At 37.7% G+C, this 17,154-nt stretch overlaps 2 protein-coding genes and 1 pseudogene across 2 annotated transcripts; 1 reads left to right on the top strand and 2 right to left on the bottom strand.

The window, feature by feature from the left end:
* Nucleotides 1-444: 444 nt before the first annotated feature.
* LOC147908459 (uncharacterized) lies at nt 445-3,302 on the bottom strand (annotated as a pseudogene).
* Nucleotides 3,303-6,360: 3,058 nt separating this feature from the next.
* LOC147908458 (uncharacterized) lies at nt 6,361-7,149 on the bottom strand. Its single transcript, XM_087409421.1, has one exon. It carries the CDS (start codon nt 7,147-7,149, stop codon nt 6,361-6,363), a length of 789 nt encoding a protein of 262 aa, XP_087265547.1.
* A 6,958-nt stretch (nt 7,150-14,107) lies between these two features.
* Nucleotides 14,108-16,423, top strand: LOC105151147 (uncharacterized). Its single transcript, XM_011064693.2, has 2 exons — nt 14,108-14,243; nt 14,378-16,423. The coding sequence occupies exon 2, from the start codon at nt 15,100-15,102 to the stop codon at nt 15,868-15,870; it is 771 nt and encodes a 256-aa protein (XP_011062995.2). The 5' UTR covers nt 14,108-14,243; nt 14,378-15,099; the 3' UTR covers nt 15,871-16,423.
* Nucleotides 16,424-17,154: the final 731 nt, after the last annotated feature.

Here is a 17,154-nt window from a genome sequence, read left to right as displayed (position 1 = left end):
TAGTGCCTGTGTAGAAGTCGAATTTTGGGAATAATGAGAAGTCGCAGGGAGCCAAATCAGGTGAATACAGTGGATGGTTTAACACAGAGACACGATTTCGAGCCAAACATTGACGGACAATCAATGAAGTGTGACTCGGTGCATTATCAACAAAGACCAATTTTCTGGATCACGATATTCGAGGCGAATACGATGAATTCTGACCATCAATCGCTTTAAAACTTCGAGATAATATTCACCAGTAATTGTTTGGCCAGTTGGAACAAACTCTTTGTGGATAATACCTTTGCTATCAAAGAATGTGATGAGCATTGTCTTGATTTTTGATGGAACTTTTCGTACTTTTTTTGCTTGTGGTGAATTTTTTGACTTCCATTCCGCACTTTGACGCTTAGTTTCTGGATCATATTGAAAGCACCATGTTTCATCACCCGTAACAATTGATTTTAGGAAGTTTGGATTATTTTCTGCGGCTGCAACGATGTCTCTGGAATAATTGATTCTCGCTGATTTTTGATCGCTTCTTAATGTGTGTGGAACAAACTTCGCACAAACCTTCGTTTTACCCAAATCTTCATGTAATATGGTTCGAATCGTTTCTCTACTGATATTTAAAGCCTCCTCCATCATTTTTAGTGATGCATTGCGATCGTTTGCAACAAAATCACGTACTTTTTCGATCATTTCGGGTGTTCGAACCAAAATTGGCTGTCCTGATTTTTTGTCATCTTCAAGGGTCTCTCTGCCTTTCAAAAAACGCTTATGCCACTCAAAAACAGCTGTACGACCTAGACATTGACTGCCGTAAACTTGTTGCATCGATCGGAATGTTTCTGATGCACTTTTACCAAGTTTTGCGTTAAATTTAATCACTGCTCTTTGTTCCATATTAAAATTTCTACCTCGACCAAAATCTTGTTTAACATGAACTGTCATATCTTCGTTATATGTCAACCAAAATGAATGAAACTTTGACAGATGATAGCAAAATGTTCAACCTTTAAAATGCATGGTTGAACGCACAGATGTCGCCACTGGTTGCTGAGATGTGGTTCGTGTCCGGGAACATATTTGTCGCACTGTGTATATACATATATGTATACATGATCGAATTTACATACATCAAAGACATTGAAACATATTTATGTTTTTATTTTTTGCAGTTTTTTTTATTAATGTATGAATTAATTTATGTACGTAGAATCATATTAAAGATCAAATTATTACTTACTCAATGATAATAATTAATTAAAAGAAATTAATGTTGAAATATTTTTATCTGAAATGTTTTATTTTATCTCTTTTCCTTTCTATTGTATGCATGTATTTTATTGTAGATTTGGAAGACATGAACTTTTTCAGTATTCCAATATTAATTTTATAATAAATAATCTTAAGCATGTTGAAGTCATTTTTGACAATCAGAAATCTTCTGAGTTTCTTTTAAATTTAAAAAGAGTTGCTGTTAAGAATGTTGTGAAAAATTATTTTATTATATGCAAAGCCGTTTATGCTATTTGTATTGAGACCGGAGACCTTAATTTTTCTATAATTTTACTTTGCTCGAATATTGCCTTGTCAGAAGCACGTCTACCATAACATTTACTCACAAATGAAATCAAACCAGCTGGTGTTACACCAGTCATAAATTTAATTGTATAATTACTTTTGTAACGCGAAAAAGTTGTCTGACAACATAAATCCTTTGAATTTTAATTTCAATACAATCAACTACGACTCGAACATCTCCGAAAACTCCTTAAAACATAGCGGAATATTCTTTAAAATATTATCTTTGTTTGGCCAAAAAATAGTCGATTTTAAACAAATGTATAAAATATCAATCATTTGAAATATTCTTTCTTTGTAAGTGTTTGGCTTACATTTAAATAAAATTGATAGCAAATAGGATATATTTTGTTCCAATTTCATAAAAGTCATTATTTTCTCTTGTATATTTATTTTTGTATTTGCAGTTTCTTTGTGCATAATTTTTACAAGATTTTCAATCGTATTAAGTAAACTGAAGCTATGAATACTAGTTAATGTATTTAATTCTTTATCAGAAGTAATAATATTTGAAAATTTTTTTCACAAAAATATTATCATTTTAGACTTGTATTCCTATATCCTTCAGATTTATCAAGCAAGTTTTGACATTTTCTTCCATAGTATCTGTAGAATCCAAGTTCATAAATTATTTTAATTGCAGGCATTGCTTCTTATTGCTCTTCGATTATATTTTCATTATCAGTTGTTTTTTCAGAAATAGTAGTCTTCATTATGATTACTTTTTCAGATACATCACAAACATTTTCTATTAATTTTTGTCTTGCACAAGATCTTGTACGCCATCTTTCTTCTCTAGATTTTGCTTGAATTTCTTTTTGCAAACTGACATCTTTTCTCTTTGATTGAATTGGTAGATTGAGCGATGGAATGCTCATTTTCTTTAAATGATGTATACAACTTTTAACTTTCAAAAAATGTGACAGGTCTTAGTTTTTTTTATAATTTAAATAACTAAAGATAATATTTCAAAAATAAGTAACAATTATATTATAATAATACTTACTTGATGGAATGAAATTTTCTTTTGTAAAGATTGATGTTGTTCCACGCTTTGAAACGAAGAGAGAAAAGGACACATAGCGGGACAAAAATGCATAAAGATTAATTGTAGTAATCATTTATTTCTTCGCAGTTGGTAGGCCTGGATCTACGAACGATACTTCGACCAAAGAGAAATCTGAGAAAGGACATGAGCCCAAAACTTGTAACCGCAAAATGCTTGTGGCTACGTTGCGGTTGCTGTGCCCAATGTAGCGCCGAGCGTGTATGGGCGCCGGCAAGTATCAACTAACGGCGAAGGATAATTGGGAATCGGGAAATAGTTAGGTTTGCGATTGAATGTTATTCGCTGATTCTGACTCATACCATAAGGCGGTTTAATACAAACTTGACTAATTATTTAACAAATATAGATTACAAAGATAGAGATGTGATTGCGTGCATAAGACGGCTCGGATACCGGTATAACGTTGCTAGGTTAGAATACGGGAAATTAAGAAAATATACACTATGAGTATTTATCCGACGACGCTAACAATTACCGAAAGCAGTGATCGGTGTCGATCTTGCAGTGAACACAAAGGAATTCCGAACCTTACCGAGTCTTAATTTACTAACTATCGCAGAGGCTTACACGAGATCCGCACGCAGAACGCCATGACACCAGAGAGAGCGAAAGAAGGATTAGCCAGAAAGAACTTCAGTGCCGCAACCAACGCTCGCAACGCCATAGTAATCCCCTCCCAGTGTAAACGTTAAAGAAAGAAATACTGGTTACATTATTGCTAGAACGAAAATAACAGAAAATAAAATTAAATGAAACAAACAGAAACTTATACTTGTTGATCGCTTAACGTAACATTGCGCGAATTAATTCATAAATCTAACAGTCTTTCACTTGGTTGCTGGACTAGGATGTCTTTGGTTCATCTTGCACTGGAATGTTAGTTGAAAACAGAGACGCAGTGGACGGAGTAGTTTCTGAGTCTTGAATTATTAAATAAACGGGCTTAAGTTTATCGACAGTGGCGTTGATACATTTGCCGTGAACTTCTATAGCAAAGACTTTGTCCGAAATGCGCTCTAATACTTTATGCGGTCCGGTGTATGGTTGGTCCAGAGGACGTCTGTTGCCTTCTACTTTAAAGAAGACATGAGAGCAGTTATACAAATCTTTATGGAAAAATAACTTAAGTCTAATGTGATGAGAGGTTGGTCTAGGCCGCAGCTTTTGCACGGAATTACACAGCTAATTACACGGAAATCCTCGACGAAAATTCGTGAGTCGCTTGGGCATTTCTTCGGAGAAGAAAAATTCACCCGGTGTTCACTTTGAGCGTAGTGCCGTACACTAATTCCGCTACAGAAGTGCCTAAATCTTCTTTGAGACAAATTCTCAGTCCGAGTAATACTATTGGCAGTGTATCAGTCTATTGAGTTTCACCGTGGCACATTAATGCAGTTTTCAAAGAGCGATGCCATCGTTCGATGATGCCATTAGATTCTGGCCACTAGATATGCAGTTATCCGACAACGTTTAGAACTGACGAGTTTGGTTAATGTGTTGAACAGCTGCGCTTCGAATTGCGAGCCTTGATTAGTCGTAATTAGGCATGGAGCTCCGAATCTGGCTACCCAGTGAAAAACATCTTCGCCACCATATTTGCTGTACAATCCTGTAATGGAATAGCCTCCGGTCAACGAGTAAATCAGTCAATCATTGTTAATAAATACCTGAAATTTTTGGATGGAGGATAGAAGACCGACGATATCGATATGTACGTGCTCAAAACGATATCTGGTACTGGTATTTTAGTAGGTGAGGTATGGTTATGCCGATGAATTTTAGATTGCTGGCATGCTAGACAAGGGTCCACTCTTTAATGTCCTTAGCCACACAAATTTTTGCGCAATTTGCCGGTGAGTTGCTCTGCCGCTTGGATGAGACATTTGATGCACCATGTCAAAGACTCGTCTTCATAATGGTCCAGGAATGTAAGATCTGATCTCTTCTTCTGAAGTGTCACAATAAATGTGCTGCTGTTTCCGATAAGATAGACTTTTTGAGCTTCAAAGTTGATGTAGATTGCTTCAATTGTTGCAATTCATCATCCGAGACTTGAACTTCTGCAATCTGTTGCATATCGAGACTAGTTGGCATCACGATAGTGTCGATGCGAGAAAATGCATCTGCTATAATGTTTGCAGCGCCTGAAACGTGACGTCGGTTGTGAAATGAAGAGTAGTTGACGGGTTTATCTTGGCGACATTTGATCTGATTTTCTCTTGAATGTGTACACGAGGAATTTATGATCCGTGATAACGTGAAAATTTTGTCCCTCTAGCATATATCGAAAATGTTTAATAGCCATATAGATAACTAATAATTCTCTATCGTATGCGCTATACTTTGTTTGTGTAGGCGTGAGCTTCCTTGAAAAGAAATTGAGTGATTGTAAAACTCCGTTGCTGTACTGTTGCAATACCGCACTGATTGCTTTGTCTGAGGCATCTGTTTGCAATGAGAGTGTTGCCTTGCTGTTTGGAAATGCGAGCGAGGTGGCTTGAGCGAGGTGTTTCTTAACTCGTTGAAAGGATTGTTTGAGGTCAGAAGTCCATTCTATTTTCGCATTGTTGTTGCGTTTACGTCCCGAGATTACCTTTAGCAATAGTGCTTGCATGCTTGAGAGATCTTTGAGAAACCGGTTGTAAAATTGAGCATTTCTAAGAAACGTTGAAGTCCTTTGATCGTAGCTGGTTTCTGAAATTCAATGATCGCTTGGATTTGTTCGGATAAAGGTTTGCCTTCAGCGCTGATTGTATGTCCCAGGAAGCTGATGCTCTTCTGCCCGAATACGCATTTATTCGGATTGATTGCTATGTCGTGCTGTTGAAGTCTGTCGAACAATATTTTCAGATGCTCCTTATGCTGCGTTTTGTCCTGCGAAGCGATTAAAATGTCATCGATATAAGTGAAACAGAACTCAAGTCCTACAGTTATCCGATATATGAATCTTTGAAAAGTTTGTGCTGAGTTACGAAGTCTGAATGTCATATAAGGAAATTCGAAAAGTCCGAACGGTGTAATGATTGTGGTTTTCGGAATATCCGATTCGCTGACTGCAATTTATTAGTATGCACGCACTAGGACTATCGTAGAGAACACGGCTTTGTCATGCAGGAAATGTGTACTGTCTTGCAAGAACGGAATTGAGTAACGATCTGGCACGGTTACCTCATTGAGTTTGAGTTAATCTCCACACGGACGCCAATCACTATTCTTCTTCTGCACAAGATGTAGGGGACTAGCCCAAGGACTCTTGAAAAGTCTGCATAAGCCTTGTTGCATCATGTACTCAAATTCTTGTTTAGCTACTTTGAGTTTTTCTGGACAGAGTTGTCTGGCTTTTGTTTAACACAGGAGGACCTATTGTTTCGATTACATGTTCCACTCCGTGTGTAATTTGTTTGTGCGTGATCGACGTTCTAGTTATTTCAGGAAACTTGCTTAGAATCTGTTTGTATGGGCAGTCGTCGGCAAACGCTGTTAACTGCGAAATAGTTTTACTGACAAGCTGAGCAGAGACTTTAAGAAACGTGTTACCGTCGATTAAGCGCTTGTGCCGTATGTCAGGCAGCAAGTTGAAACGTGCTAGAAAATCTGAGCCGATAATGAAGGTGTTTATGAAAGGCCATTGAAACACACGACGGAATCCTAAATCAAGCTAGAGTAATTTTTGTCCATACGTAGGTATGATCATTCCATTTGTAGCGTAGAGTACCTGTTTGCTAATATGAGTACGGTCGCATCTTGAGAATGGTCGAGACATTCGCTCCGGTGTACACCAGAAATTTGATGCCAGTGACACGGTCCCTGACTATGAGACGGCGAGTTGCCACGGCCAAACTATCTGCCGTCGGAGATAGTTCAGCTTCTAGTTTTCCTGTTTCGCTGACTTCCAGCTGCAGGGTTGCGTACACTTGGTAGCTTTTCCGCCAAAACGTCGATGATACCAGCATGGCTTGCTCTCCGATTGTCATTGACCTTGAACGGTTTCTGCGACGAGAATTCCGCAAAGCCCGTGATCTGTCGCGCGATAAACGAGTTTCCAATCTCTCCATTCGATCTAGAAGCGCGGATATTTGCGAATCTATCAAATTAGCTTTTGTCGGTATAACCGCTGCGACAGCGTTAACGCCAGTGGATAGCACGTCTGTTATTCGGTCTGCTAGTTGCGATAGCTTTTCGAGTTCATGCTTGCTAGCTGTTAATATAACCTGCACTTGTTGTGATAGGCGCTGCCATAAAGATTTGAGCACTTCTTCTGACACGCCATTTTGCGCAAGATCTCGCATTTGACTGAGCAATTGCGACGGGCAGCGGTCACCTAGATCAATCTCGTTTAATAACCTGCGCAGTTTCTTTTCGGTGCTATCCGCGAAGCTTTTAACTAACCTATCTTTGAGCGCAGCGTATCTATCCGTCGCGAGCGGATTGAGTACGATATCGCTAACTTCGGTCAAAGAATTAAGGCACTGTATCACATAATTGTGGCACATAATTTTATTTCTTCTCATCTACAGTTATACCCGCGGTGAGGCATTGAACTTCCATTTGTACGAACCAGAAGTCTCAAAAAGACAAATTTTAAAAAATCCTAAAGATCAAAGACCTCCTCAGCTCCGCAGGAGTATACAAAATACCTTGTTCCTGCGGGCAAGTATACGTTGGAGAAACTGGGAGAATGGTCAACCTACGGATAAAAGAACACCAACGTGATGTCAGGCTAAAACACGCAATCAGCATTATCAGAACACAACATCGAAACAGGACATCAAATACTGTTTGATAAAACGACGACAATAGTCAACATTACATCATACTTTCCAAGAAAGAATAGAGAAGCCATAGAGATACAAAGACACTATAACAATCTAAATAGAGATAATGGCTACAACATAAATAAAATATGGAAAACCATTCTCCTGGTTATTGAAGACTGACCGATTTTCCACACCTTCCCCTATCCACAATTTTCTTCTTCCCCCTTCCCCTACCACTCCAAGTAGCGTAATATAAAAAGGAACGACCCGGAGGAACAGCTCAGTATCAGGCTGCTCCTCGCCCTGATGAAGTGAACTGCAAGGTTCACGAAACATTGGCATTCCAAGAATGGATCTGAACATGGAGAAAACCCGCGAAATCTTTATATACGCATAATCTTTATATAATATGCAATTTTAATAATATTTTAATGGTATAAGATACGAGTAGCCGAGTACGCTTTCTTATCAATTAGTTCAATAGATATAAAGAAGGAATAGTGAAAAGGGGAAAGATAATGTTAAAAAGGAATATATTTTTAATGAATATTTATTTATCATGTAATGCAGCATGTACACTATAATCTAACCGTAGATTATTACCGTAGTTTACATTCTATGATAGAATTTTTTAAATAAATTTTGTTTCATAAATTTAATTTCACAAAATGTTTGCAGCATCGCGTTTATTAGTAATACAATTTTCTTTTAAAAATGATACAAAATATTATATTTGAATTTCTCACTAACACCATGTGTATATTGACTCAGTTCATAGAATACATGCTCGACACATTGCTCAAGCTCAAATAAGAAGAGCATAGTTGTTGGTCTCATGTACAAGCATGTATCATATAATGTTAATTTTACGTTTATATTACCTATTTTAAATTCCACATTCAGATCTTGAATCAATAATAATAATAATAATAATAATAATGATGATGATGATGATGATGATGGGATTGTTGCCTGCATTATTCACAATATCTGCACGTCTCTCAATGAACGCCTTTCATGTACCATGAGTCACAATCATGCGGTTGCTTCAATTGTCACTGATCTCAATTTGTACGTGAGACGTAGACCCTACGACGATTTCAATGTTCAGGAACTTGTACGCTATTAATGTTAATGTCTCATCAAGGTGTAAGGTATAGTGAGAAGATGGGCTGTAGAAAAAAGAAACCATGTAAATAGATCTTAGAAAAAAAATATATAATATATAAAAAAAAATTTATAAAGCTTGAATACTTACTATTTCTTACACGACTCATCCTGTTGAATTGAAACGTAAGTTCATAGCATAAGACATTTTTAAGGGTAATATACTCTGGTACAGTAGCTGCTCTATGATCTGCTCTACGTAGTAGGAGTGACCACCGATCTACCGTTGGCCACAGAGTGACTGATATAATACGTCTTTTTAAACTGTGGTCCGCAGCACAAATTTTTTAATAGCTATCCACTGTATCCTCGGCGTATTCAGTGAGTCAATTGACTCGTATCGTAAGAATGTACTCTGGCGATATCGAACCTTTTTTATCTAAGGGATCGGCGACAATGATAATAAAGGCTATCTGTTTCCCATGCTTCCTTTAAAAAATATTTTTCTATCTAAGGAATTTTATTTTCTTTCACAAAAAATGTACGAGTTAGTTTTTCAGTGTAACAACCATCAAGTTCAAACTATGCAATGACTCATATCGTAAGAATGCACTCCGACCATACCGAACCTTTTTATCTATAGGTTTGACGCCAACAAGAATAATAAAGTTTTATCAGTTTATGTGCCCTTTTTTCAAAAAATATTTCAGCTGTAGAATCGATAAAATCGCCTCTTCGGAAACATGTTCAAACATGTTAGAACGTGCAATATACCAAAGAAATGATTCATTTCCCAGAAGGTAGAAAATGAAAAGATTTTCTTTTTTCTCTTTGGAGACACATTTTGTCAGCAATCGAGCAACAATTCAAAGTGACAATATGGAACAAACAGAACATGATTTGGTGAAGCAATCTATCTCATTGAATACGCGAGAAGAATTTGTCGCGTGGGAGCTTCATTGTTGATAATTTCATCGAATCGCTGGAGGAACGCTAAACGTCCGCGATTATCGATTAGTGTTAAACAATCGTATCGCGAGATTCGAAAATTTGAAAGATACTGTGCACAAACATTTTGTGCAAATGGGTGCCGGGTACAGCGCGGGACTTCGATGGTGCGAGATTGATATGGTGTTTAAAAGTTGTATATTGACCGGTGCCGTGATAAACTCTGGACACATCGAGCCTCGCCAGTTTCTTGAAGACGCGAGTAAAATTATGCTGGAACGTATGCAAAATGTCATACAGAGACATGATAATATCAAGATAAATACTGCATTCAATGGTGAATTTGTATTTGGGTGATAAACGTGTGAATAAAAATGTGAGCACGAGAAATTATAAAAGTAGATTATCTATGTATATGTGAAGTCATGGGGGAACCCGTGGAGTGAGGGGCCGGAGGGAAAACTGGGCGAGAGGGATATTGTGGTGAGGGGGGGGGGGGTCAGACAATGAGCGAGCTGTTTTGTCCTCCCACCACCTCTTGTAGTTTTCCTCCCCGGCCCCCGTTCCCACGGGCGCATGTGTGTGTTCACGACGTGACACGACGCGACAACGATCCCGCGAGCTCGAGAGCAGACGAGCGACTGAGGGAGTTCGCGCGTTTTTCTTCCCGCGTGCGCTGTCGCTCTCGCTCGCAGAAGATTTGATCTCTCACAACGGATCCGCTTTCACTCATACTTATATCGCGTATTTTTTTCGCGATGACACCTTATTGCGTTTGATTGTACCACCGTTTCCCACACACACTTTTACTGTCGTGTTTTTTTAATTGTTAGTTTAATAAAAAAAGATAGCAAAATAAGAATCTAACGTTTTCAATTTTCTTTTATGCAGTTATTTGCGTATTTATGTATTCCTGTTAGATACCACATCCTTAAAGATACGATAAGAATCCATTGTTCCTTTTTCCGTTATGCGCAGTTTTGTCTCCTTGATAGATACCACAAAGATGTGATAAGACACTATTGCATTCTATTTCGGATGCGTTCTCTCTCGCATGACGTCGTTTCAATTTTCATAAGGGTGTCTATTTTTATGCAGTTTTGTGTCCTCGATAGAAATCACATCTGTTAACATGTCTGATGGATAATAGTATATAAATGCGTATGGGCGAGGCTTTTTTCGTCATACATACTTTTTGGTGATTTCGAATGTATTATTTGTGTACTACGATGGAATCTCAAAGTAAAGAGGTCGAAGAGCTACCGACGAGATAGAGAAATATTCACTGAGAAATCGTTTGAACAACTATTAGATGAGGAAGAGGAAGATGTGTTCGATGAAACGTTTATGGGTTCTATAATCGATTTAATATATCAGACGTGGATTACGAATACGTTTATCAAAAATTTGCGAATGATTGGATGCATACAGACCTATATGGTAAATCGTATACGAAAAATAGACCCGAATACGATACGTATGAGGGAAGCAAAGACAATGAAAGATGCATTAATGTCATTTTTGGACGCGTTGAAAACGAGAGGTTTGCTGAATTCTATATATTCTATGGAAGAGTTGAATCGTTTCTTCTCTACCTCCGAGAGTAAAGTGTTGCATCATTTGTTTAAGATTTGTGGAAGATTTCATGACGAGAAATATATTCTTCGAATGGTTGCACGATATGAAGGAGTTTGTTAGATGTCACATGATGACACTTATTGATGCACCGAATATCGATTGTGAGATTTTTACATCGAATTGACATCTGGAGGTATGGACGCGCTTTTTGCTTCAACCTCGAAACAGCAAATCAATGGAATATTCCAATATCCCAATATATTACAAAATTGGAAAATGGTCATCTGTACACCGTGGGAACTCCGGAAGGACTAGACATCATTGATTTGCGTACATGTGTATGATATTCACGATATTAAAAATAAGGAAGAACATCAATGGTGGAAATATGCAAAATTGAGAACAAAATTTTTGACATCTTCCCCCAGAGATCGTAAGCAGCAAATGGTAAATCGGCTTTTGATTGTATAGCTGACGATATGAAGAAAGTATCATCACTAACGAAGGAAAGGAAAAACGTTTAGTAAAAAAACATTTAGTAAAAAAAAATAGGAAAGAAGAAAAGAACGTTCTGCATATGATATTAATACGTTATATTTTTATCACATATTATACCTACTTATGCATATCCTATTTTATCACATATTATATAGCTATCTCACTTTTACGTGCGATTGTTCCTTCACATCGAGAGAGCACATACATTCTCCGCAGGACATGATAAAAGAGAGACGCACCGTACGATTATCTCATTGGTTTGGTTTAATCATTTGTGATGACATATCTCGACGTTCAACGTTATGGTGTCAACATTCGTTGATTTGCAAGGTATAGTTCTTATCTCTTGTTTATTTTTACAAATATGTGTATTATTTGTATTTGTTTTTTTTTGTTAAGGATTTGTCATGGATGAGCGATTCATTGTGAAGGAGATAGCAGTTTTGAAGAATGAGAGCGAGTTGACACACTACATCTTTACGTGCCCGATGCCATGGCGTTTCCTGACGAATGCTGATCAGTCGCACGCCTCATGGTTGATGACACATCATCACGGATTGCGGTGGAACGACGGGATGATACCATATCGTATGGCGCAGCGTCTGATCACTGAAGCTGTCAGTGGAGAAAGTGAGGCAATCATTTATGTGAAGGGACTCGAAAAACGGGGGTGGTTAGGACATTCTGAACAATGACGACGTTATAGTCGAAACGATCGATGTGCATTACAACGAGATTAAATCGCTTGAAAATTTAGACGCTACCAATACGTTTCGGTGTGGAAGACACAGTAAATGTTGCGCGTTACAGAATGTATTAAAACTATTTAATCAGTGGACGCGATTTCAAAGCAAGTAATACGTGTTTCTTTATATATATATATATATATATATATATATATATATATACACACACTCGATGTATGTGCTTGTTATAGTATGCATTTTATTAAAATTAAAAGAAAAATTTGAATAATGGATCTCTTTCCGTTACACATGTCCTGTGTGCATATATGTGTGTATGTATGAAGATACAACATGCTTTGAATGATAGGATGCGTCATGATTTAATATGCGTATTCTTTGTAAAAGATAAGATGGAGTTGTGATTTTTGATGTTTTCGACGAAGGAACGATATATAAATGCATACGGGGTAAGGTTCTTCTTACAGTGATTTTTGAATGCTTAATATGTCAAGCGATAATAGTCCGAACGAGAGTACGGACAGCGATCCGTCAAGTGTGTTTTCAGATACAGATAGCGATGTGTATTGTTACAAGCGTATGGTATCGAGTCCTACATTATATCCTGTATAAAGGAGAAGAGGTGTTGGAATTTAGCTACACATCATTTACGGAGAGAGATTAGAAATCACTGTTCGCGAGAGATTTTGTGGATGAAAAGCGCGATAGTTTTTGTTGACGATCGCGTGAGAAGATATAAGAACGCAGTTATGAAAGGTATGCGAAAAATCGATGATATTGGAAGGATGTATGAAAAAATTAAATTCGACATACCTATAGATAGTTGCGGTGAAACGCTCTGGTTCACGTGCGTGTAAGCGAGGGTAGTGATTTTTTTTAATATATAGAGAGAGATGGATGAGGAGGTGGAGGATCTTTTTCATCGTGCGACGAGCATCGATATGGCGGACATGTATCGAGTATGGGAGCAAAAATGCGACGAGTGTCTCGATTTCTTGCGGGAGACGTGTCGAAACAGTAAACGTCGACGAACATTTACCGGAGTTGTAAATGCATCGATCGCTCGACTAGTACGATTGGAAGGTTTGAGAAATGTTTTACGACAACGTTTTGAACATGTGGGTTATGTCAAATCGCAAAAGAGGGGATTTTTGTGGTTGAAGATCGAAACAGCTTTTAACGATCGCGTATTGACTGGTGTGGTGTTGAATTCGAATTACATCGAATCTCGACAGTTCCTCGATGACGCGAGAGATATCGTTTTCGATCGGATACGCGATAATCTTCAGAGACATATTTGTTTGAAAGTGAATACAATATTCAACGGTGAGTTCGTCGCGGATGCTAAGAGATCTGCTAAGAATATTACTACGAAAAATTACGAGCTTTTTGACACATCCGATCTGCGAGAGTGGTACGATAAACACGTGACAGATGATACTTTAGCAGCATTGGAGGAATTTCAGGAACGTGACAGTGGATGAGCGCTATCACGTATATTGAATCTGATTGTAAATGTTAACAAATATAATCCTATGCATGCGGGATGTTGGGTGGAGTTGGGTTGTCGCGAGAAATTATGCTAAAGAAAGCGGTAATCAATGTGCGTTCGATGGACAATGCATGTTTCGCTTGGTCGGTGGTCGCCACTCTGTATCCAGTTAAAAGTCATGTGAATAGGAAATCATCGTATCCGGATTATACTACTGTGTTGAATCTTGAGGGTATCGAGTTTCCCGTTACTTTAAAACAAATTACGAAATTTGAACTTTTGAACGATATATCTATCAACGTATTTATCGAGCGAGAGAGGGGTGGGAAAAAAGACGATGGTAATATAATCGTTCCTCTTCGTCTTATCAAAGAGAAGAAAGAGAAACATGTAAATCTGTTGTACCTGCAAGAGTCAAGACGCGATGAAAACATCATCGGTCATTTCACATAGATTAAAAATCTGTCACGATTGATAGGTTCGCAATTGAGCAAGAATACAAAGAAGTATTTGTGTGATAGGTAGATATACTAATTGTTTTTTGTTTATATATATATATATATTATATGCTCTATATATATATATATATATATATATATATATATTATAGAGCAATAAAAAAGTTATGTAACGCGTACGACTTGTTACTTTACAGATGTCTACATTATTTTTATACGAGCGAGAAGTTATCGCTTCACATCGTTAACTGTACTACGACGAAAGATTGTGCTGTTATTCTTCCGAATGAGAATGATAAGTGGTTATCGTTTCGCGGTCATAATAAGAAGGAACGACTTCTCTTTGTGGTTTATGCTGATTTGGAATGTATATTGGAGAAGAAGATCAACGATGAAGACATTTCGAGATTCATCTATCAGCATCACAAGGTTTTCAGCGTAGGGTATTACACACGTTGTATATACGATGAAACTATGTCGATATACAAATCTTATCGCGGCGAAGATTGCGTGTCGTGGTTTGTCAAGGAATTATACGATTTGGCGCATCGTGTGAAAACGATATCCGACAAGAATGTGACTATGGTGGAATTTACATCGAACGTCGAGTGAGAAAAATTTCGAAACGCGACTCACTGTCATATTTGTGAAAGATATGAGGAAGAAGATTTTTGCGTACGCGATCACTGTCCTTTAACCGGACGTTATAGAGGTCCTGCACATTCACGTTGTAATTTACATTATCAAGATACATACATTATTCCTGTATTCTTTCATAACTTGGCAGGTTACGACACATTTTATCATAAAAAATATTGCTAATAGTTTTGCGGGTAGAGTTGATGTGTTACCTATAACGAAAGAAAATTATATATCGTTTATAAAACATGTCAAGGATACAGTAAACTTTAAGTGGGGAATGGACTGTGTGAAAGTGCATTTTGTGGATTCGTTCAAATTTCTCAATACTAGTCTCGAAAAATTTGTATCATATCTCGATAAGAGTAAATTGAAAATCATACGATCGGAATTTTCCAATCTTGACGCTGAGGATTTCGATTTGCTTATGCGGAAAGGAGTGTTTCCGTACGAGTATATCGACAGCGTTAATAAGCTAGACGAGACTAATTTACCATCGCGTGAGTTGTTTTACAGTTCGTTGACTGACGAGATCGCTTTCGATAACGATTATCAATACGCGACATATGTTTGGCAACGTTTTTGCATAGAGACTCTCGGCGATTACAGTGATTTGTATCTCAAGACAGATGTGCTTTTATTAGCAGATGTTTTTGAAAATTTTCGTGATACGTGTATTGAGAGTTACGGATTGGATCCGACGTATTATTACACTTTACCGGGATATACGTGGGACGTTGAAATATACTATGTTGATATTCGATTCGAATTACTCACCGACATCGACATTGTGATGTTTGTGGAACGTGGTATACGCGGTGGTTTAAGTCAATGTTCACACAAATACGCGCAAGCTAATAACAAGTATAATACATCTTCGTACGATCCTTCGGAACTCTTGACGTACCTCATGTATTTCGATGTGAATAATTTGTACGGTTGGGCGATGTCCGAATCCTTACCGTACGGAGAATTTCAATGGGTCGATGACATCAAGCGCTTTGACGTAATGTCTGTGTCGTCAGATTCCGTTGTCATTATGAATACATGATACCATTGTATCGCGATAAATATAAGATTATGTACACGGACAGCTTGATCTTCTGGAGTGTGAGAATGTAGAACACGAGAATATCAAGCGTGACATCGCCAGATTCGACACGAGTGATTATCCTGAGAGAAATGCGTATGATGTTCCACGCGTTAATAATAAAATACCCGGTTTGATGAAAGATGAAAATGATGGTGCGATTATGACGGAATTCATAGAACTCAGAGCGAAGATGTACGCATTGAGAGTGATCGGAAAGAGCGATATGAAGAGAATAAAGGGTATCAAAAAAAAAACGTAGTCGCGAAAACGATCACTTTCAACGATTATGCGCGATGTTTGAACGATATAACGATACGTCAGTCGAGACGTCAGTGCATACAATCGACATTGCACGAGGTTTACACAGTGTTTGAAGTGAAGCTCGCTCTTAGTCTGTATGCTGATAAGCGGTACGTCATATCCAAATCGGTCGCTACTCTATCTTGGGAACATTATAAAATACTTCTGTGTGTTGTAGTTTTTATTGTAATAAATAAAGAAAGTTATAATACATTCGTTTTATCTATCCAAGAATTATGTGAACTGTCCATTCCTAACCATTTCACGTACACTTTATTTCCTCGTTTGCGTAGTATTTTTTCCATGAGATAAGGATTAGAGACTCGTTGTAATTCGTGTTCGTAGAATCCACCAGCTATCGGCTTCTCTTGATAATCTTTCAGTAGATACGTTGCAGGATTCGTACATTGTGTTTTAACGATGTAGAAAATCTCGGTGGACTAATTAGGTGTACAACCTTTTTCAAAAATTGTCTTGAATTTACTAATACGTACTGGATCGCTTATCTTGAATCTCGTTGGAACGGCAATTTTTACACGACTATATACCGTCGACAAGAGTCGTTATGCAACGACGGATGTTACGCCTATCGGCTGCATCCCAATAGTTCGATGTTTACTATGATTATAATCTAACAATAGACGCAGCTCATCGTATAATAGCTCATCGATCCATTTGTACGAGCCGTTTAACGTGAATGTTTTCCACATGTTATTTTTGAATGTACAGTTGAATCGGTCCACTACCGACGCTTTCATCACCGAATACGTTGAATAATGATTTATGTTGTATCTCTTCGCAATTTTTTTCTGCACGATAGTGTCGTAAAATTCCTTTCCTTGATCTGTCTGCAGGTTTCGTGGGTATCGTTCGTCTTCGAAATATTTTAGATAACGCTGCGGCTACGTCGCTTCCGTTCTTGCTCTTGAGTGTAGAGCCTAT

Source organism: Acromyrmex echinatior, chromosome 9 (genome assembly GCF_024713525.1).
Source record: "Acromyrmex echinatior isolate Ae372 chromosome 9, ASM2471352v2, whole genome shotgun sequence".
NCBI lineage: Eukaryota > Metazoa > Arthropoda > Insecta > Hymenoptera > Formicidae > Acromyrmex > Acromyrmex echinatior.
The sequence above is the reverse complement of the archived record's forward strand: the minus strand, read 5'-3'. Positions and strand labels throughout refer to the sequence as shown.